The sequence below is a fragment of the Trichomycterus rosablanca genome, chromosome 14, assembly GCF_030014385.1.
Source record: "Trichomycterus rosablanca isolate fTriRos1 chromosome 14, fTriRos1.hap1, whole genome shotgun sequence".
NCBI classification, from domain to species: domain Eukaryota; kingdom Metazoa; phylum Chordata; class Actinopteri; order Siluriformes; family Trichomycteridae; genus Trichomycterus; species Trichomycterus rosablanca.
This window is the reverse complement of record NC_086001.1, coordinates 3,190,017-3,213,625: the sequence shown is the minus strand read 5'-3', so window position 1 is coordinate 3,213,625 and position 23,609 is coordinate 3,190,017. Positions and strand designations below refer to the sequence as shown.

Sequence of the window (23,609 nt, the reverse complement as noted above, 5' to 3'; positions counted from 1 at the left end):
CTCAGCTAGTACACCACTGACCACAGGTGGACCAGCACACACATTTCAAGAAAGAAAATGGCAGACAGACAGATACTTTATTCATTCAGAAAGAAATGAACCCTTTAAAAAGAATTAAGCACCCTTTAAAAACTTGCAGAAGGTGGACTGGCTAACCTAGTTTTACTTAAACAGAAGCCTGACCACGATCAAGTAGGTAATACAAAATACAATTAATTAATTAAGCTTTGGACCCCTGATGCTTTATACTTTTCACTTGTTTACTTGATAGGCATGGGGTGGCACAGCGGCCCGGTGGGCAGCGCAGTTGCCTCACAAAGGGTTCGATTCCCAGGTGGAGCGGTCCTGGTCCTATCTGTGTGGAGTTTGCATGTTCTCCTCTTGTTTGCGTGGGTTTCCTCCCACAGTACAAAGACATGCAGTCAGATTTTGCCCAGTGAATCGGATCCATGGGCGGCTCGGTGGGTGGCACTGTCGCCTCACAGCAAGAAGGTCCTGGGTTCGATCCCCAGGCGGGGCGGTCCGGGTCCTTTCTGTGTGGAGTTTGCATGTTCTCCCCGTGTCCTCCGGGTGCTCCGGTTTCCTCCCACAGTCCAAAGACATGCAAGTGAGGTGAATTGGTGATACTAAATTGTCCAGGACTGTGTTTGATATAAGCTTGTGAACTGATGAATCTTGTGTAACCAGTAACTACGTGTCCTGTCATGAATGTAACCAAAGTGTAAAACATGACGTTAAAATCCTAATAAACAAACAGTGAATCGGATCCACCGCGAACCGCGAACTTCAACAGCATAAATTAATTCAGGTTAATCAGACAATAAATGAATGAATGAACAGGATGGAGCTCTGCCGTGTTTGTGTCTCTGCCTCCACCTGGTGGTGTGCATCGGAACGTCGCTTTCATGACTTTTATTTTGCACAAGTTCCACCGGATGCGACTCAGTCTCCGGTGCGTCTTCTGTCGCCTGGTAACGCGCGTAAACACGCGATTTTATTAATAAAATAATATGATTAAAGATTAAAAGCGAGTGTATAAAGTGATGGAGGAGTAATACTGCAGTTACCTTCACACATGTGAGTGTAATTCTGAGCTTTACTCTGATGTGTGTGTGTTGTGGGATCCGGACGGACTGTCCTACAGATCAGGATCAGGATGGATGAGGAGGATTTCAGAACTACACTCGCTTACACCAAAAGTCCTAAAACATCTAAAAGAACCTCTTTCCAGGTGAGAACCTCCTCAATTCTTCTCTACAGCATGTTATTTATTTAAATATTGTTAGGAAATGCATTATAGTTTAATGATGATGTTTGCTTTGGTGTGTATGATGGATTACCAGGCACTTTTAGGCAGTTGTGGACTAGTGGTTAAGGTACTGGTCCAGTAATCAGACAGAAGGTTGCCACTGTTGGGCCCTTGAGCAAGGCCCTTAACACTTAGTTGCTTAGATTGTACACTGATCAGCCATAACATTAAAACCACCTCCTTGTTTCTACACTCACTGTCCATTTTATCAGCTCCACTTACCATATAGAAGCACTTTGTAGTTCTACAATTACTGACTGTAGTCCATCTGTTTCTCTGCATGCTTTGTTAGCCCCCTTTCACCCTGTTCTTTAATGGTCAGGACCCCCACAGAGCAGGTATTATTTAGGTGGTGGATCATTCTCAGCACTGCAGTGACACTGACATGGTGGTGGTGTGTTAGTGTGTGTTGTGCTGGTATAAGTGGATAATTTTTAAACACCGTGTCCACTCACTGTCCACTCTATTAGACTCTCCTACCTAGTTGCTCCACCTTGTAGATGTAAAGTCAGAGACGATCGCTCATCTATTGCTGCTGTTTGAGTCGGTCATCTTCTAGACCTTCATCAGTGGTCACAGGGGCGCTGTTGGCTGGATGTTTTTGGTTGGTGGATTATTCTCAGTCCAGCAGTGACAGCGAGGTGTTTAAAAACTCCAGCAGCACTGCTGTGTCTGATCCACTCATACCAGCACAACACACACTAACACACCACCACCATGTCAGTGTCACTGCAGTGCTGAGAATGATCCATCACCTAAATAATACCTGCTATGTGGTGGTCCTGTGGGGGTCCTGACCATTAAAGAACAGGGTGAAAGGGGGCTAAGAAAGCATGTAGAGAAACAGATGGACTACAGTCAGTAATTGTAGAACTACAAAGTGCTTCTACATGGTAAGTGGAGCTGATAAAATGGACAGTGAGTGTAGAAACCAGTAGCCACCCACTGTCACCCTGGTAAAACAGACAATGAATGAATAAATGAATGAAGATTGACTTGAAAGCAGGAAATGCATAATTAAACACTAATAATAATAATAATTATTATTATCAAAGCTGTTTTGTATCTCACTGTTTAATTTGTGCATCTCATAAATATGTTGATATTCGTTCTGATCACAGGATGAACTGGAAGCGGCGGTGAACGCCAGAGCTGGCAGACAGAGACCCGTCGGTATGAACACCTACTCTGATGACTTTGAAGAAGATGATGATGAAGGTGGTACGTTCATGATAAATATACTTTAGTGAGAAAATGTAAATGTAAACACGTTATCAGATGTTAAACAGAAGCAGTGACGTTAGTATCACAGAATAACAACTGATTGATCTAATATTGTGTTGGTCCCCCTTTTGCTGCCCCATACGCAACAAACTGTGATGCTCTGTGTATTCTGACACCTTTCTATCAGAACCAGCATGAACTTCTTCAGCAGTTTGAGCTACAGGAGCTCGTCTGTTGGATCGGACCACACGGGTCAGCCTTCACTCCCCACGTGCATCAGTGAGCCTCGGCCACCCATGACCCTGTCGCCGGTTTACCACTGTTCCTTCCTTGAACCACTTTTGATAGATACTGACCCCACAAGAGCTGCAGGTTTGGAGATGCTCTGACCCAGTCGTCTAGCCATCACAATTTGGCCCTCGTCAAACTCGCTCAGCTTCTAACATCAACTTTGAGGATAAAATGTTCACTTGCTACCCACTAACAGGTGCGGTGATGAAGAGATGATCAGTGTTATTCACTTCACCTGTCAGTGGTCATAATGTTATGTCTGGTCAGTGTAATAAATAGTGGCATATATGATTTGTACGACTATACAAGATCACATAAAGCTACTTGTGCATAAAAATTGAGTCTGGGATTGTCTAATCTGTAATGCTTTATATTAAAAACAGCATTGGTGGTGGGGCTTGAACTGACAACCTCCAGATTACTTGTCCAGTACCTTAACCACTGAGCTACCACATTCCCACAAAGGAATGTAGTTTAAAAGAAAAAAGGAAGACCAAGAATACACTGGATTGTCATCATCATGATGTGGATGAAATTATCAGGGTCTAGTCAGATGCTACAGGTGACCTGAGACAGAGGTCACTGGAGAAAGCTGACCCATAGTGTAGTGACGTGACTGAACTGTCCACCATGAGGAATAATGTGTGCATTTTACATTAATTAAAGATCTAATGACCTTTTTTTGCAGACATTTTGCAAGAGCTGCTCAAGACCAGGAGAAAGAAGATGGACATGTTCAAGGCTGCCAGAATCAAACAGAAAACCATCCATTTTGAGCTGTCAGATGATGAAGATAAAGAGGAAGAGAACATCAAACCCAAAAAGGTTTCATTTCTGAAGTCCAGCAGGAGAAGTGAGAGCAGTGACCGTGTGGAGTCCAGCAGGAGAAGTGAGAGCAGTGACCGTGTGGAGTCCAGCAGGAGAAGTGAGAGCAGTGACCGTGTGGAGTCCAGCAGGAGTGTCAGATCTGATAGGAACGATTTCCTGAGTCACACACATTCACCTTTAACCTCGAGATCTGAATCAGAGGGAGAAAAGAGGAGAACGAGTCTGTCAGAGTCACCGGTGCCCCTGAATTCAGAGAACAGCCTCGGTGAGTCCGGACCGCTCTTCAACAGTCCACTGCCGTTACCTTCTGAACCCGGAGAGGAGAAGTTTAGGAGGGTTATTGGAGCAGAAGCACCGGTACCTCACCCCCGAAGATCTCCCACAGGTCAGAAATAAAAACCTTTTAAATCTGCATGGGCTACTACTACTACTAATAATAATAATAACAATAATAATAATTAATGATAATAATAATAATAATAATAATAATAAAAATTATAATAATAAAATAGTAATAAAAATAATATATTAATAATAATAAAAATAAAATAATAATAACAATAATAATAATAAAATAATAATAAAATATAAATAATAAAAAAAATAATAATAAAAAAATATATTAATAATAATAAAAATTAAAATAAAAAGATAATAATAATAACAATAATAATAATAAAATAAAAATTAATAAAATAATAATAAGATTATAAGATTATAATAATAATAAAATAAAATAATAATAATAATTTAAAAAAAAATTAAAAAAAATTAAAAAAAATTAAAAAAAATAAAAGAACAATAATATAATAATAATAATAATAAAATAAAAATAATAAAAGAACAGTAATAAAATAATAATAATATAATAATAATAATAATAAATAATATCCACTACTGCACCTTACATCTCTTTAATTAACTCTAAATCTACATTACAGAAACAAAACCATTGCGACACCCCTTCTAATTTTTTAATACATGTGTTTCAGTTTCTAACTAATGCTATTAGCAACAGTTTAGGGAGGGCCCCCTCCCTCTATAATTGCACAAAGCATGTTTAAAGAAACTCCAGTGTCCTGCACAGAACCCTGACCTCAGCCCCACTCAACAGAACCGGAACATCAGCTGAGGCTTTCATGACCATCATCAGTGCCCAGCCATACTGCAAGGGCAGAGATTTTCAAAGAAACACAAAATCTTGTTGAAAGCATTCCCAGAACGGTGGAGACTTTTCTTATTTACGCTAATCATTTTGGAATAAAATAATTCAAACGTTTATGCTCAGGTGTCCATATAGTATAGGCTTTATATTATATAATCCGAGACTATATTAAACTAGTGTAAATATGAGGGTAAATACTTTTTCCCGGCTAAACTCTTTAGCTTTTGCTTGCAGGTTTGGTGGAGGACACGCCGAGACCTGTACCCAGACAGCGGGCACATCAGTCGGGCAGCAGTGGGCACGATGAAGAGAACGGACGGCCCGAGACAGCGTCCAGTAGAGCTGCCTGTTCCTCTGTGTCTCTACCAGTTTGGTCCACTGAGAGCCGCTCCGCTGCGTCTGCGTTTTCTATCAGAACCGGGACTGGTGGAACTGGTTCTGAACAGGTGAATCACACAGGTTACACACGGGTTGCCATGTTAATACTTTTCATGCACCTTGTCAAATTATTATAATAATAATTTTTGGGCGTCTCGTTTTAAAACCACGGTCAGCAGCCACCGCTCGATCTATTTCTACAAGGTTTAGAAGCTCGTTCACTCAAGTGAGGTCAGACACTCATGCTGGACAGAAGGACCTGCAATCACAATTTCAATCGATCACAGAGCTGATCAATGACACCGTGATTGCTGAGGTGATTCGAGCTCCTCTTCAAACACACTCTCAGCTCGTGCAAGTAAAAATAGCAGCAGCGTGCCATTATTCTCCCAGTTTAGTCATAGCCAATCACCCGATCTGTATTTCGGCCTCCGGAGCTGCAGACTCTTACGAGAGCAACACACGTGCAATAGCTGACCACTTCTTTTCACCTACTTGAGGCAGGTTCGTACGGGGATCCGTATAGCGTACGGAGAATCTCTGTCTCTGCGCAGTGACATCGATCAGCCAGCAGAGGTCGTAATAGCAGCAGTTATGAGGAATCGCCTATAGGACGAGCCCAGGCGGACCATTGTCCGTCTAGGCGCCCAGCCTAGTGTGCTCGTGTGTTTTACCGCTGCGCCACCCGTGTGCCCGTCATGGTGTAATCGTCACAGTGTAAACAGAAACCAGTGTTAATTTCGACAGCAAATTTTGATTTAGTTTTAGTCGTAATTTAGTCATCTGAATTGTTTTAGTTTTAGTCTAGTTTTAGTCGACTAATTATCATAAGACTTTAGTCGAATAAATCTACAGTCGATTCAGTCGACTAAAATACATATTTATTTGTTTGTTTGTTTATTAGGATTTTAACGTCATGTTTTTACACATTGGTTACATTCATGACAGGAACGGTAGTTATTCTTTACACAAGGTTATATCGAACAGTCTTGGACAAATTTAGTGTCTTCAATTCACCTCACTTGCACGTCTTTGGACTGTGGGAGGAAACCGGAGCTCCCGGAGGAAACTCACGCAGACACGGGGAGAACATGCAAACTCCACACAGAAAGGACCCGGACCGCCCCGCCTGGGGTTCGAACCCAGGACCTTCTTGCTGTGAGGCGACAGTGCTACCCTTAAATTATTTAAGTCATTATATACACTTATACAAAATTAAACATTTTTTAACCAGTTATGGAATATTATTAATGTTTGAATGTGATTTAACTTGTTTCAAACATCTTTATTTACCTGACCTTGCTTATTGAGCATAACAATAACAAAATATTAATGACCAGTAGGCCTGCTCTGCCTGAAAAGTATATGCATTGTTTATAACAAATTGCATATTACATTCTTTATAAAACTGGGTATCGTAAAAGCAGCAGTGCCACACATGGTTTACACATCATCTTGTTTTTCACGACGTCAAATGAGAAACGTGTCCATATATCGACTCTCCTCTTTCTCCCTGTTGACATTGTGGAGTTAATCTAGTTCCATGAGTAAAGAAAGTTCACAGGCTGGTCTGGTCTTCCCAGGTTTAGATCAAATATGTGCGAGTGTGGTCTTACCGCGGTACTGCAAAAGATTAGTACTGATTGGATGGCTAATCGGCTTGTCTCGCCTCTCCTCATACGCTAAAGTAGTTCTGATTGGATCTCTTCCTTACTTGTCCCTACCTTCCACAAAACTAAATCAGTTCTGATTGGATGTCGTCCCTGCCAAACATTTTCGTCTCGTTTTTATTCGTTGACGAAAGTGTCAATTCATTGCGTCATAGTTTTTATCCTTTTATGTAGTTTTTATTTAGTTTTCGTCTCGTTTTCGTCATGAAAAAAAGGTTCGTTGACGAAAACTATGACGAAAATCATTCGTCAACGAAATTAACACTGACAGAAACCATAACAGCAAGTGCATTTAAGGATGCCATGTAAGCATGGCAAAAACAATAAATAAATAAAGCATAACAGCCCTTCACACTGTTTTACATTCATAATATTTCACATTCACACAAGAATAAGTCCAGGGTTGTTCATTTTCGTACATTTCACTTGTGGGATTTGTGGGATTTATTGTGTTTACAGCAAACACGACAGCCACACGCATCATCCACGACTGCCATGACAGACTCCAGTTCAGTAGAGGGCGCCAGAGGCAGAGGTAAGTCCACATGTAACGCACCAGACATCTCAAACTACATAATACATACTAATAATAGTATTAAAATAGTACGACACTAAAAGTCTACTTAGTACACGATGAGTGGATTGAGACACAGCCGTAAGTGCTTGTAAACTCCTGACTTTTATGTAAACTGAACTAAAAATACACTATAGGGTCAAAAGTACCTGGACGCCTCACTGATGATTGAATGTAATCGTTTCTGCCACATTTATTGCTAACAGGTGTATAAAAATGATAGAAGGTAAATGATAGGCTTTTAAGATTGTTGCTTACACCCCTGAGCACGAAGCAGCTCTATAAAAACTCTATGAAGCTCCAGTTTTCTACACAGAGCTCTGGTGAACACTCTACACAACTTAACACTTTAGGGAGGAATTAAACTCGGATTGCGAGACAGGCTATTGACTGATTGGGCACAAATTCCTACAGACACACTCCAAAGTCTTGTAGAAAGGCTTTCCAGGAAAGTGGATGATATTAAAGCTACAAAAACAACAGGGAGGGATTCAATATAAATGCCCATGCTTTTGGATCAGAATGTCCAGCAAGCTAGTGGTCAGGGATCCCAATACTCCTGGTCATATAGTATATCATTTAATAAATAAATAAATGGAAGGCTTTGTGTTCTTGATGGCTGCCCAGAACGTCCATGCGGTTTATTATTTCAGTCCCCAGGTCACTTATATAATAAACGACCTCCCGTTCTTTCTGTTTTCTCACAGATTTATCAATAACAGGACAGAACAAACAGGATCGATCCGCTGAATCCTCTCAGGAGTGTCAAGTATGTGATTAAAGAATGACTCTTCATCTATTTTATTATCTTGGCAACTGTTATAGAAAATATAGTCACAAAATATCAGTAAAATGTAGTTTTAGTTTATTTACTGTGGTAAAATACACAGTAAAATGTTTGTGGTCATCCCAGCTACCCACTGGGTTTGGTCATTATTGTTTAGTCGACTGTAACTGCTGTTATTGCAAAGAAAAAAACAGGGATGTCCAAAACTTGCGGCCATTTGCAGCCCGTTACCCTTTTGTAAGCGGCTTGCGAGGTATTTTAGAAATAAAATTAAGCAGGTTTTTAAAAAACAGCCTGAACTGTTTGAACTGGTGTTTGTGTATTTTTAACTGGCCCCCAATAAGAAAAGTTTGGACACCCCTGATCTAGTTTGTCTGGTTCCTCTCAAGGTTTTTCCTGCCACTGTCGCCTTCGGCTTGCTCAACATGAGTTTTTGGTCTGTTGGTCCTGAATTCTGTAAATTTTACTTTTGTTGCTTGGAGACAATGTTTATTGTAAAAAAAGTGCTATATAAATAAATTTGACTTGACTTGAGTTGAGTTGATCTAGGAACAACAACAGCTCAGCCACACACTGCTGTCCATGATCAGCTGCACTTCCCCCAGTGATGACGAGCCCTGTTTCAGCCGTCGTCCCTCCCACTTGCATGTCTGTGTGGGCGCCCGGTCGGCTGATATTCATTCCTTTATTAATCCTATTTTCACTTCTCTTTCAGTCTCAAGCTTCTGACGATCCTCCTCACAGATCAGCCACAGAAACCTCGGTCACATCCCAGAGCAGGTAAAGTTTCACACCGTTATTAAAAATAAAAATAAATGCATCTGTTTAATCTATAACGTCTGGATTCTCCAGACCGGCGAGCTCCAGAAAGTCCAGGAGCGCACTGTCATCCACCTCAGAGTCCAGATACTTGGGTACTCTGAAGATTTTGAACGAGACACAGCCGGACGCTGCGGATTCTCTCAGAGCCGCTGTTTATCAGGTAATAAACTGTACGGCCAGAAGTATTCGGACACCTGACTGTAAGCTGGTCGTTCATCCCATTTAAAAAAACAAAAGCTATTAAAATAGGCTTCTCATAAGATTTTGAAGTGTGACTGTGGGAATTTGTGCCCATTTGGTCTAAAGAGCATTTGTATGGCTGGTCATGAAAGCCTCAGTCGATGTTCCGTTTCAATCCAGAGCTGTTGAGTGGTGCTGAGGTCAGGACACTGTGCAGGACACTGGACAAAGAAGTTTGTGCTGCAGTTATTCAGTCACAGAGCTGCAGAGATTGAAATCAAAGCCAAAACTAAAATTCATTTAAATTTTGACCTTGATATTAGGTACAAATGTAATTAGATATAAATATAATAATCTATATATTTGTTTCCAAAAGGAGTGGCTGAAGAACAAGGAAGAGAAACTGCAGGTGACCATCAGAGCTAAAAAACAAGAAGAAAAACTAAAGGAGGAGAAAAAGTCGGAGGTAACGGCATGTAAACATGAACTTGCACTTTTCTAAAACAGAGGAAGAATTCATTATTAACCTTTATTATTATTATCATTATCATTATTATTATTATTATTATTATTATTATCCTTTATTATTATTATTATTATATTGTTTTATTATTATTATATTATATTATTATATTATTATTATTATTATTATTCTTTATTATTATTGTATTATATCATTATTATTATTATTATATTATTATTATTATTATATTATTATTATTATATAATTGTTTTATTATTATTATATTATATTATTATTATCATTATTATTATTATTATTATCCTTTATTATTATTATTATTATATTGTTTTATTATTATTATATTATTATTATTATTATTATTCTTTATTATTATTGTATTATATCATTATTATTATATTATTATTATTATATTATTATTATTATATTATTATTATTATATAATTGTTTTATTATTATTATTATATTATATTATTATTATCATTGTTATTATTATATTATTATTATATTATTGTTTTATTATATTTTATTGTTATTATATTATTATTAGTAGTATTGTTGTTGTTTTATTATTATTATTATATTATTATTATTATTGTATTATTATTATTATTGTTGTTATTATATTATTATTATTTTTATTATTATTATTATTATTATTATTATTATTATTATTGTTATTGTTATTATTATATTATGTTATATAATACAGATCAGAAGAGATGAGAACTAGTACACTTTAGGGCCAAAAGTATGTGGACGCCCCTCCTATTAACTAAATTCAGTTGTTTTTGCCACATCTGTTTCAAACAGGTGTATAAAAATGATATAAGGTAAATGATTAAAGCACTTTTAACAGTGTAGAAACAGTTTGGGGAAGTCCTCTTTCTCTGTCAGCATGATCACACCCCTGAGCACAAAGCCACTCTATAAAGACACGGTTTGAGCAGTTGTGTTCTCCCAACTCAACACTTTAGGGATGGATTCCAACATCAGTGTTTTACCTGACAGATTCTGTTGCCTGAATGGGCACTGGGCACAAATTCCCACAGACACACTTCTGTAAAAGGCTTCCCAGCGGACTGGATGATTTTAAAGCAACAAAATGAAAGAGGGAGCAACTGGATTTGGAACGGGATATCCAGCAGGCTCATGGTCGGGTGTCCCAATACTTGAGTCCATGTAGTGTAGGGCCTATGTAGTCTGAAATGATGCAGAATGAAACAGATTGACAGCATTGACGAACAGAATGAAATAAACAGTCATTCATTTGAACATGGTTATTTATAGTTGAGGTGGTGATAGTGGATGAGTGGATTATGTGTTCAGATATTTATCTAACGTCGTTTTCTCCTCATCGCAGGACGAGCTGAATAAGAAAACGGAGGCGAAAGCTTCGTATGAGGCCTGGAGAGAAAAAAAACAAGAGACGCTCAGAGAGAAAGTGAGAGAAAAGCAGGAAACCCTGAGAAAGAAACAAAAAGAGCTGGACGAGAGAGAGGAGAAAAAAGAGACGGCCAAAAGAGTAAGAACCAAAAATCTTTACGTTCTTCAATTATGGAAAAAATACACAAAATATATAATAATATGTATAGAAAATTACATCACACTGTAAGATTGCACAGCCAAAAGTATGTGGACACCTGACCATAAGCTTGTTGAAAACAATACCATTCATAAATATAATAATATAATAATAATATACTGTATTTAATATAGTATTATATTTATAGAAAATCATGTCAAACTGTAATTTTGTCTGGTCAAAAGTATGAACAAAAGCTTGTTGAACACTACAGTACAGAAACAATACCATTAATATGAGCCCCCCCCCCCCCCCCCCCCTTAATTATGGGCAAATAAGAACTGAGCACGCATCATAGGGAGCGTGTGTCAGACAAATATACCCTCCTCGGATGCCGTCAGGTCCCCAGAAGCGGATAATTAATTGGCTATGCTAAAATTTGGAGAAAAAGAGAGAAAATGCATAACTAAGTTGGTCCATTAGTGTAGAACTGGATGGAACAGTTGATGCAGGACTGGAACCTGAAAGTTCTGAGTTCTGGGTCTGGTTTTCTCGGAGCAGGTTTTTGGGAAATGGAAGCGGGAACACGACGAGCTCCTGAGGGAACAGACGAGGAAACGTGTGGAGAAGGAGAAGAGACTGAAGGAGAGAGAGGAGAGAGGTCAGCAGGAGAGGAAACGAGAGTGCTCGTCCACCTTTAATCAGTGGTGAGAGGATCACTCCATCATCTTGTTAATTCATTTTTTATTTCATTCAGGTCTGGTCCCAACATTACTTGGATTCGGCCTCTTTTTCCACTCGGGTGTAGCCAATCACGTCTGTGACGGCTAAGATTTCCAGACACGGGGAGAACATGCAAACTCCACACAGAATCAAACCCAGGGTCAACTTGCTATGCGGCGACAGTGCTACCCACCAGGCCACCCCAAATCTTGACATCTTGATTTCTGCTCTATCCCTTTTCTGTGCACTTTCTCCAATGCGGGTTGTGGAAGTTTGTTTCTAATATTTTGGCCATCATTCTTTTGTTATCATTCTACCTTGATCAAATATCTGCAAATAGGTTCTATTCCCAATCCTACAGAAGTGTGTGTGTGTGTGTGTGTGTGTGTGTGTGTGTGCAGCCTCATTACAGATGTTTTTTGATGTTTTGTCTCTTTTAAATTGTTTGTCAAACATTTTATCATTATTCACAGACGATCACAGCAGTAACGCTGAATCTGAACATGAAATCACGAGTGTGTTTGGTTAAAGAACGACTCGATTTATTCTGTTTAATGTGAACCAGGAGCGAGAGGAAGAAGAACACGATCGCTGAGAGAACGAAGGTCGAGCGGCGAGAGAAAGGAATTCAACTGATCGAAGAGAAGTACGAGAAAGAAGAGAGACAGAGAACGGCGCTGGAGACCTACGAGAAGTGGCTGGTATGTGAAATATCCCAGATTTAACTGCAGAAAACAAACAGACATAAAAATCATTTAGAAATACAGTGCACGGCCAAAAGTATTCGGACGCCTGATTAAAATACACATGGTATTAAAATTTACATTTACATTTTCAGCATTTAGCAGACACCTTTATCCAAAGCGACTTACATTACAGTTACAGTGTACAGTCTGAGCAACTGAGGGTTAAGGGCCTTGCTCAAGGGCCCAACAGCAGCAACCTAGCAGTGGTGGGGCTTGAACCAGCAACCTTTGGATTACTAGTCCAGTACCTTGACCACTAGGCTACGGCTTGCCCATATTGTAATGTGTCTATGTTTACTTCTACATTTTAGGCATTTAGGAGACGCTTTTATATACAAAGTGACTTACATTACTTTGACAGTATATTATCTAAGCAATTGAGGGTTAAGGGCCTTGCTCAGGGGTCCAACAGTGGCAACCTGGAATTGGTGGGGCTTGAACCAGTGACCTTTCGATTACTAGTCCAGTAACTTAACCGCTAGGCTACAACTGCCCTGACTAAAGATCTATGTGATATTTTCAGCTTCTCTCAAGTGTGTCTGTGGGAATTTGTGCCTGTTCAGTCAGAAGATGACAGCGTTTGTATGGCTGGGCACTGACGTCAGTCAGGAAAGCCTCAGTTGATGTTCCGCTGAGCTTTTCTTCATGCTCGTTTATGCACAAGGTCCTTCCCTAAACTGTTGCCGCAGTTGGAAGCATAGAATTTCCTTCATATAACTGATTTATTCCACCTGTGAGTGATCGCTGTGGCTGAAACACATGAATTCAGTCATTAGACGGGTCGTCCCGATACTTTTGTCCCGGCGGTGTATCAGACGTTCAGATCTCAGCAGATGTGGTGACTTGATGTGCAGTCGAGCACGTTGCATTAGTCTGATGGTGAGTTTTGTTTATTCTAATCTAATATTACGATGCATTAGTGTCAGATAGGAGTTATGGATCATATCAGTGAACATTAATCCCAGTAGAGCCGCTGCGGTGTTATTTATAGCATCATTTATCTTCTCATCTCATTAATCACTCACATTCCTGCGCTTCCATCCTTTACTTTCACTAAAAATCCACTTTTGGGCGCCAGTACTGACATCTCAAGCTGGCAAGTTCGACTCTCGGTTCTGCTCCCAGCTGACCGGACTCCTACACGGACAACGATTGGCTCGTCTGAGGGAGGAATTGATTTCTCATCACTGTTGCAAGTACGACCTCTGCTGGGTTCATGGGTTTACAGGTGCGGTTTACTGGGAATCACTGGGCACAGTGCAGTAACACACCCCGGACACAACGCCAATCCAAAACAAGGCATATTGTGTCTGTATGTAGACCCTGACCAGCCGATAGCACCACTGGAGATTTGTAATTTACCGCTGCGCCACCCGAGCACCCTAAAGGACACAGATTCTACATCTCAGGCTTAACAGAGACTAAACACTGTCTGCGATAAGATACCGGGTTCGACTCCCAGCTGGAGCAGTCCGGGTCCTTTCCGTGTGGAGTGTGCATGTTCTCCCCGTGTCCGTGTGGGTTTCCTCCCACAGTCTAAAGACGTGCAGTCAGGACAAATGGAGGTGTGTGTGTGTAAAGGTGTGAATGTGTTTGTGTGTGTGTGCCCTGCGATGGACTGGCACTCCAGCACCCCGCGACCCTGATCAGGATAAGCGGCTTACAGTGTGTGTGTGTTTGTTTGCCCTGTGATGGACTGGGTCCTAAAGACCTGAATTTATATACTGTATATATCATTTCTGTACTTAGCAGATGCTTTCACGTGTGTCTGTGGGAATTTGTGCCCGTTCAGTCAGAGATTTGTATGACTGGGCTCTGACGTCAGTCCAGAAAGTCTCAGTTGATGTTCCGGTGCATATCAAAGCTGTTATATATAAGGGGCAGGGTGTTTCCTACCTTTCGCCCAATGAATCAGACCCACCGTGACCCTGACGATAAATAAATGAATTCAGTGACGCTGCTGAACGTGTGTCGCTGTTTTTGTTGTTTTTATTTACAGACGAGAAAAGAGTTCCAGCAGAAGCGAGATCTACAGGAGAAGAAGGTGAAGTCTATAGTTCCAGAGGAACCTCCGCCCCCCTGGAGCCCCCCAAACAGAACTGTCCCATTCGGTAAATAAAGCGCTCAGTGGGTCTGATAGGGAACGTGACACTGATCACGGAAGCGAGTGTGTGTGTGTGTGTGATACACTCCTGATCTAATCGTGAGCATGATTAATGATGTGATCGTTATCTCTAACAGAATCAACTCACTCATTATGTGCAGTTTTAGTGAATGTAAAATAACTCATTTATTTATTATTACCGTTTTTTATCTTTTATCTTTTATCCTTGTATCTTAAAATACGAGCTCAGTATACACTACATAGCCTAAAGTATGTGGACACCTGATCATGACCTTGTTTTACATCCTATTCCAAAACCCTGTGTGTTATATAGTCATAGTTGTTGCTCTGCTTTTGAGGCTGCAACAGCCTACACCTGATTTTGGGATTCATGGCCAGAAGAGAGGTCAGACACTGATGACAAATCCTGGCTCGCAGTGTTTCAGTTCATCAAATGTGCAAACCACTGAAGTTCTTCTACTCTAAACTAGTCAAACCATGTTTTTATGTCTTTATAAACAGGGGGGGTGGAACACTAGTCCACATACTTTTGACCATACAGTGTAGACCTGCTGCCTCTGCTTTGATGTTTTTGATAAAGGAAGAAAATAAAAATAATGTCCTGGAGGTTTTTGTGTTCTGGCTCGTTCTGTTTTTTTTTTCTATAATAGAATTTGACATTTAGTATTTTACAGTGTGAGTGGTGCGATGTGAGTTCAGAAATAAAACTGTTTTTGAATAAAATCAATAAATCACTAAATATTAATTTCTCTAATTAATTCATTAATCCCCCAGTGGACGGCTCGGTGGGTATAGCACTGTCGCCTCACGGCAAGAAGGCCCTGGGTTTGATCCCCAGACAGGGCGGTCTGGGTCCTTTCTGTGTGGAGTTTGCATGTTCTCCCCGTGTCTGCGTGGGTTTCCTCCGGGAGCTCCGGTTTCCTCCCACAGTCCAAAGACGTGCAGTCAAGTTAATTGGAGACACTGAATTGCCCTATAGGTGAATAGGTGTGTGTATGTGTGTATGTGTGTGTGTGTGTGTGTGTGTGTTACTGTGTGCCTTGCGCCCATTGAAAAGCTGGGATAGGCTCCAGCACCCCCCTCAACCCTAACTGAATAAGCGGTTAAGAAAGTGAGTGAGTGCTTAATCCCCCAATACTAATTTATCTAATTAATTAACCCCCCAGTGTTCATTTCTCCAATTAATTAATCCCAAGTACTAATTTCTGTAATTCATCAATCACTAAGTACTAATTTATCTTATTAATTAATCCCCCAGTACCAATTTCTCTGATTACTGAATCCCCAGTACTAATTTATCTAATTAATTAATCCCCCAGTTCCAATTTCTGTAATTTATCAATCACTAAGTACTAATTTCTCTAAATAATTTACCCCTCATTACTAATTTCACTGATTAATTTATTCCACCAATACTAACTTTTCTTATTAATTAATCCCCCAGTACTAATTTATCTAATTACCTAATCCTCCCAATACTAATGTCTGTATTTTGTCAGTCACTATATAATACTAATTTCTGTAAGTAATTCATCCCTCAATATTCATTTTTCTTATTAATTAATCCCTTAATACTAATTTCCCTGATAATTTAATCCCCCAGGCCTCATTTTTCTGTAAACAGTTTTACTGTATGTAATAATATTTACATTCCTAAACCCTGATCCCCCGTCTGTACTGAACTGTCTGTAGTTCTTCCAGCTGCGTCTGTGTGGTGATTAATCCCACTAACAGAAACATGAAGCCAAACACAGAACATCAAACTGTTGCTTCTTTTATATTTCCTGGTTGTGATTATTGATAATTGAATAGAAAGGAAGAATCAGTTTAGGTCTGTGAGCTGTGGGTGGTGAATAATCACCTCAGTTATGATTATTAAGAATATTTAATGTATTTTCCTCTGTGCTGTGTATAATAATACAGACTCTTGTGTCCCACCCTAACCACCTCAGGTCAGGACCGCTGCTGTAATGGATGGTCAGTCTTGGATGGTCACTAATAAATCCCTACAGCAAGCAAAAAAACACTTACAGCCAAAACTATAAATAATTCTTCATGTTGTGCCTGTTTTTAAATTAGCGCACTGTTCTGAACCTAACCCCTCAAACTCGTGCTGAATCTGGGATCAGTCCAAACACAGAACCTCAGAATTTACAACCCACAGCCTCTGATCTCCCGACGTTCCTCTTCTTCTTTATTCCTCCATTCTCTCCTGTTTAAATTATGGGCTACAATGACAATGACCGTGGGAGTATAAATCCTCTGTTTCTGTAGCAGGCGGCCGGACTGACGGGCGTGTCTCTGTGGTGGAAACGGTGAGTGAGAGTAAATCAGATCTCAGAGCTCAGCTGCTGTCCAGCGTTACGACTCCTCACAGTCACCATATAAATCACAGCTCAGAGCTCGACAACACCAGCTGATGGACGGACTGATGTGTGTCTGAGCTAAATCAGGAACTAACCAGATTCAAACTGTTTACAAATGCAAACAAAATTCATCAGATTTATTCACTTAGATTTGATTAGTAATAAATTAGTAATTAAACAGTGATATAACGAGCTTATGACATTTTTTCACTATTAAGAAAGCTTCATATAATAATTATATTAATAATAATTAAAAAAATGATATTTCTTTTATTTATTTTTAAATATTTAGTAGTAAATATTGTTTATTTACTAATATTTGATTAGTACTGTAATTAATTAGTAATTAAGCAGTAATATTGCCACATCATTAAGAAAGCTTCATATAATAATTATATTAATAATAATTATAAAAATAATTATAAAAAATTATAAAAATAATGTTATTGAATTGTAATAACTAACAATTGAGTAGTAATTAATTAGTAATTAAGCAGTGATATAATGAGCTTATGCTTATTTCTTTCACTATAAAAAGCTTAATATAATAATTGTATTAATAATAATTAAAAAACAGAATTAATTATGTTTATTAACTAATGGTTGATTAATAACTAATTAGTAATTAAGCAGTAATATAATGAGCTTATATCATTTTTCCACTATTAAGAAATCTTAATATAATAATTATATTAATAATCATTTAAAAATAATATTAATAATAAGCTTTATTTACTAATATTTGATTAGTAATTAAGCAGTGATATAATGAGCTTATGCCATTCTTTACTATTAAAAAGGCTTAATATAATAATTATATTAATAAGAAGATATCAGAACATTAGAAAATTACTTTTGATACTTAAACATCAGATACTTCCAGACTTTAACTTAAGTAATATTCTAAAAGGTGATTTTACCTCTATTAAAGTTTGTTTGTTTGTTTATTAAGATTGTAACGTCATGTTTTACACTTTGGTTACACTCATGACAGGAATGTTAGTTACTCATTACACAAGATTCATCAGTTCTCAAGTTTATATCGAACACAGTCATGGACAATTTTGTATCTCCAATTCACCTCACTTGCACGTCTTTGGACTGTGGGAGGAAACCGGAGCACCCGGAGGAAACCCACACGGACACGGGGAGAAAATGCAAACTCCACAGAGAAAGGACCCGGACCGCCCCACATGGGGATCGAACCCAGGACCTTTTTGCTGTGAGGCGACAGTGCTACCCACCGAGCCACCGTGCCACCGTGCCGCCCACCTCTATTAAAGTAAATTTCTGGTAACATACTTGTACTTTTATACTAAATGATTGCTAACAGAGCAATCAGACCAGGTTTATTTTTATCAAACCAGAGCTGACACGTATAAACACAATCTAGATATGGATCCGGGTCCGTCTTTTAGAACCAAACCTTGTCTCTATAAACCTTATCTACACAGCGTCCTTTTACATACTTCTACACTTCATCTGATCTAATTACAGAACCTCATCACATCTAACTATGGGTCTTGATTCATCTTTTAGAACCTTCTGGTCTTGGTCCACTCTTTAAAACTGAACCTTACCTCACCTTAATGCAGGATTTGTACAGTCAGGGAGGAGGAAGAACTTGTTCTGATTATTTATTAAAGTCGTAATAACAGAAGAACACAGTTTGTCTAAACCCGTACCTCCCACTAGTTATTTTATATCCGGCGTATTAATTTATGAGTAATAAAACAGACTGAAATTATTTAAACCCTCGTATTAAAAACTTAGCAGCAGTAACGTTTTCTGTGCTTGTCTGTTATTAGGACTCATAAAGAGCAGAACATTTTTATGAGGGAATCAGGTGGATGATTAAATCTGCACTTTTTTACTAAGTATTTTTATTCATTATTTAATTTATTATTTTTTACAGTGTTTTAACAAGCATTCATTATTCTGCAGACACTTTAGTACACCAAGTACAGAGAGATCTTTAACATGTCGCCCACCTTTAGGTTTATTTATCCATTTATTAATAGACGCAGTGCAGATGCTTCAGCCCGACATCCTGCATCAGTCACGTCCTGTTTTATTATATTTATTTCATATTTACAATGTACAGCAGCAACAAACACGCTGGATTATCTTTTACATACATTTTATTCTTATCTAAGGAAGAAAGAACAGGTTATAGAAGATCTCTCTTTGTTCCAGCATGTACAGCTTTTATCTTTCAGTCTTAATACATGAAATAATTATTAATAGTTAGATTTGTTAATGCATTAAAGAAACCCTAGAGAATTGTTGAACCTGTATTAGATTCGTATTTACCCAAACAGTAGGGGAGGTTTTCACTCACTGACTGATTCTCATTCATGAAAAAATGCTCTGTAAAATGCACCACTGCTGGGGTTCGAATCTCAGTTACCAGTTGGACATGATTGGGTAACGTCCGAAAGTTAGGGGTGGCCGAAACAGCCTAGCCACTGTGAGATGCACCGGTCAGTGCGCTCTCAGTGCAGGTCCCAAACCCAGATAGAAATAGGAGGGCTGCCTCAGGAAGGGTATGCGATGTAAAAACTGTGCCAGGTCTGGTATGTGAAGGCTGCAGTACTCCACTGAACCACAGTGAGAGCCATCATGTCAAATTAGTAGAAACCTTTTGGGATTCACAGTGGTGAATCTCCCCTCGAGTGGTCAGCAACAGCTTATCCAGAAGTTCAAGTCAGAAGATTCCTAGCCTCCTCTACGGTCAGTGCTAATGACAATATTACGTGGCCACATGGGCACAAATTCCAACAGACACTCCAAAATCCTGTGGGAAATCTTTTCATTAGAGTGTGGGCAGTACAGCTGTACAGGTGGAAACTCTACATTCACGCTCGATGTTGGTTCATGCTCGGTTGTCCACATACTTTTGATCTAATCATGTACAAGGGTTCCTTACTGGAATGTGAATTATTGATTAACCTGCTTAATAAAACTGCTTTTATTCATTTCTTTCTTTCTTTATTGATTGATTCCTCCAATTACCCTTCCAGTGTTTCATACCCTTGAACCTTTGCCAGTAAACGTCCATTAGAGGTTCGTGCTGGCCTGCGTCAGCGCTGGAATGGCACACTGATGCCGTACCGTTTTTTCCCGCGCCGCGTTATTGCTGTTCACCCTCCTCAACCAGCCCTCGACGGGCGCGCACTTAAAGACGGCCGCAAACGCCGCCCGGTAGTTCCGATTCATCCAGCCGTAGAGGATGGGGTTGACGAAGGTGGAGCACATGGCCACGATGTGGAACGCAGTGTAGAGCAGCTTGAAGTCCTTCATGTCCAGGACGCTGCTGTCGATATCCACGGCCAGCTGGAAGGCGTGGAACGGCAGCCAGCTGACAGCGAACACCACCACCACCGCCGCCAGCATCTTCGTGGTCTTCCGGCGGCGCTTGTGCCGCTCGCTGCGACCCCCGCCGGGGCTGACGTGCTTCCTGAGCTTGCTCCAGATCCCGGCGTAGGCGAACGAGATGACGGAGAGAGGAAGCCCGTACTGCAGGAGGAACGTAGCCACGCTGTACACCGTGCCGTCCGCGCTGCTGCCGGGCCACTTCTCAACGCAGCCCTGGATGCTGTGCTCCGGCGTCAGGTCGAACACCACGTACTCGCGGAAGATCGCTAACGGACTCGCCAGGACGGCGCTGGTCAACCACGTGATGGCGACGACCACCGCGGAGACATCTTTGGACATCTTGGATTCGGTGTGATGTACGATGCTGCGGTAGCGATCCAGCGCTATCACGTTTAGCGTAATGGTGGAGACGTGGACCGCCAGGCCCTGAGCGTACGGCAGCAGGTAGCACATCGCCTGCCCGAACTTCCACTCGCCGTACAGCGTCGACATCAGCGTGAACGGCAAACACAGCGCGTTCACCAGCAGGTCCGCCACCGCCAGATTAGCGATGAAAAAGTTGGTGACCGTCCGCAGGTTGCGGAACTTGTACACCACGAAGATGACCAGAGAGTTTCCGGTCACCCCGGACACGATGATGGTGCTGTAGGCTAAAATGAGGATGACCTGAACGCAGACCAGCTTAGTGCTGTCCTCCAGACCTTCTAACAGAGCGCCGTCGTCCGGCACGTCCAGCGACGTACAGCAGTTCCAGAACGAGGACACGCCCGCGTCTTCTCCCGTCACGTTCTCCTGACCGTTTATATCCATGCTGCCTGGCATCCATGCACCAACCCTGCAGATAAAAACAGACATGGTTCAGCCACAGTAACTCCTAACAGGTTTAATAAATCAAGTATATAACGTGAATTATACACTTCTGACTTTGCAGCAACAGTTTAGAGAAGGTCCTTTCCTGTTCCAGCATGAGCACGCTCTATAAAGACACGAGGAACAGCTTGAGTGTCCTGCACAGAACCCAATGAACGACTTTGGACTTCATTGACCAACATCAGTGCCCAGCCACACAAATGCTCTATTGACTGAATGGGCACAAATTCCCACAGTATTGTGAAAAGCCTTCTCAGAAAAGTGGCTGTTGTTAAATCAATTAAATCAATTAAGGCTTAATTTTGTGTGTTGTAGACACAATCCTGACTACCCACTGTCATGCCTGTCATACCCACTTCTTTTTAGGGTTTGATGCCCTCTTTTTTAGGGTCTGATGTTCTCCTTTTTAGGGTTTGATGTTCTTCTTTTTGGGGTCTGATGTTCTCCTTTTTAGGGTCTGATGTTCTCCTTTTTAGGGTCTGATGTTCTCCTTTTTGGGGTCTGATGTCCTCCTTTTTGGGGTCTGATGTTTTCCTTTTTAGGGTCTGATGCCCTCTTTCTTAAGGTTTGATGTTCTCCTTTCTGGGGTCTGATGTCCTCTTTTTAGGGTCTGATGTTCTCCTTTTTGGGATTTGATGTTCTCCTTTTTGGGGTCTGATATCCTCCTGTTTGGGGACTGATGTTCTCCTTTTTAGGGTCTGATGTTCTCCTTTTTGGGATTTGATGTTCTCCTTTCTGGGGTCTGATGTTCTCCTTTTTGGGATTTGATGTTCTCCTTTTTGGGGACTGATGTTCTCCTTTCTGGGGTCTGATATCCTCCTGTTTGGGGACTGATGTTCTCCTTTTTGGGGTCTGATGTTCTCCTGTTTGGGGACTGATATCCTCCTGTTTGGGGACTGATGTTCTCCTTTTTGGGGTCTCATGTCCTCTTTTTTAGGGGTCTGACGCCCTCCTTTTTAGGGTCTGATGTTCTCCTTTTTGGGATTTGATGTTCTCCTTTCTGGGGTCTGATGTTCTCCTTTTTGGGGTCTGATGTTCTCCTTTCTGGGGTCTGATGTTCTCCTTTTTGGGGTCTGATGTTCTCCTTTTTGGGATTTGATGTTCTCCTTTTTGGGATTTGATGTTCTCCTTTCTGGAGTCTGATATCCTCCTGTTTGGGGACTGATGTTCTCCTTTTTGGGGTCTGATGTTCTCCTGTTTGGGGTCTGATATCCTCCTGTTTGGGGACTAATGTTCTCCTTTTTGGGGTCTCATGTCCTCTTTTTTAGGGGTCTGACGCCCTCCTTTTTGGGGTCTGATGTTCTCCTTTTTGGGATTTGATGTTCTCCTTTTTGGGATTTGATGTTCTTCTTTTTGGGATTTGATGTTCTTCTTTTTGGGATTTGATGTTCTCCTTATTGGGATTTGATGTTCTTCTTTTTGGGGTCTGATGTTCTTCTTTTTGGGATTTGATGTTCTCCTTATTGGGATTTGATGTTCTTCTTTTTGGGATTTGATGTTCTCCTTTTTGGGTTCTGATGTTCTCCTTTTTTGGGTCCGATGTCCTCCTTTTAAAATGTGAGTAATCTCACGGTTAGGTGTCCAAATACTTTTGTCCAGGGTGTTCCTGCCCTGCACCCAGTGTTCCCCAAATGAACCGGACTCACTGCGACCCTGATCAGGATAAAACAGGTGATGAAAAAGTTCAGCATGAACAGATACTCGATGATGGAGGAATAATAGTGGAGGTGAGTTATTTTCCACACCTCTGTAGGTTTGCAGCTGTTTGGTGCTTCTGATGTTTTGAAGCAGAACTGAATCATTAAGGAAGATGTAGAACAGCTGGATTTTAACCTGTACCGGTTTTTAACTCACTGTTACTGTTCCACACTGAGACTCTCTTGAAGTGTCTCTTAATCACAAAGTCGTCCTCACATCTGATCTAAATTATCATCAACTAAATCAGACCAAGCACCAATCACACGTGTTTATGGTGGATTCCTCTCCAGCATGTTATTCTGTGCTGTTGGACCCCTGAGCAAGACCCTTCACCCTCAATTGCTTCTATTGTGTTCAGTCATAATTGTAAGTTTGTTTGTTGCCTGTTTATTTGGATCTTAAGGTGATGTTTTCCATGATTCATCACTTCAAGTTCAATGTCAAACAAAGACCCGGCTATTTTGTTATG

The 23,609-nt window shown here is 40.4% G+C and overlaps 2 protein-coding genes across 5 annotated transcripts; one reads left to right on the top strand and one right to left on the bottom strand.

The window, feature by feature from the left end:
• Positions 1–1,019: 1,019 nt before the first annotated feature.
• map9 (microtubule-associated protein 9) lies at positions 1,020–16,876 on the top strand. 4 transcript variants are annotated; one of them, XM_063008589.1, is made up of 14 exons: positions 1,020–1,231; positions 2,431–2,527; positions 3,513–4,037; positions 5,052–5,263; positions 7,325–7,400; positions 8,147–8,208; positions 8,942–9,006; positions 9,079–9,208; positions 9,605–9,694; positions 11,073–11,234; positions 11,796–11,941; positions 12,523–12,658; positions 14,703–14,814; positions 16,781–16,876. In XM_063008589.1, exons 1-14 carry the CDS (start codon positions 1,157–1,159, stop codon positions 16,825–16,827), a joined length of 1,935 nt encoding a protein of 644 aa, XP_062864659.1. In that variant the 5' UTR covers positions 1,020–1,156; the 3' UTR covers positions 16,828–16,876. The 4 variants fall into 4 exon arrangements, with proteins under 4 accessions (XP_062864659.1, XP_062864658.1, XP_062864661.1 ...); XM_063008588.1 differs by having other exon boundaries at positions 2,431–2,530; XM_063008591.1 differs by lacking the exon at positions 16,781–16,876 and having other exon boundaries at positions 14,703–15,434.
• Positions 16,877–20,254: 3,378 nt separating this feature from the next.
• Positions 20,255–21,394, bottom strand: npy2r (neuropeptide Y receptor Y2). Its single transcript, XM_063008924.1, has one exon. The coding sequence runs from the start codon at positions 21,392–21,394 to the stop codon at positions 20,255–20,257; it is 1,140 nt and encodes a 379-aa protein (XP_062864994.1).
• Between the last annotated feature and the right edge of the window lie 2,215 nt (positions 21,395–23,609).

What these genes read in the sequence shown, in the direction of transcription:
- map9 (XM_063008588.1), top strand. Translation starts at nt 1,157, where the DNA reads ATGGATGAGGAGGATTTCAGAACTACACTCGCTTACACCAAAAGTCCT. An exon ending in CCCCCGAAGATCTCCCACAG is followed by an intron (nt 4,038 to 5,051) that starts GTCAGAAATAAA and finishes TTTTGCTTGCAG; the next exon opens with GTTTGGTGGAGGACACGCCG. An exon ending in TCGTCCACCTTTAATCAGTG is followed by an intron (nt 11,942 to 12,522) that starts GTGAGAGGATCA and finishes AATGTGAACCAG; the next exon opens with GAGCGAGAGGAAGAAGAACA.
- npy2r (XM_063008924.1), bottom strand. Translation starts at nt 21,394, where the DNA reads ATGCCAGGCAGCATGGATATAAACGGTCAGGAGAACGTGACGGGAGAA.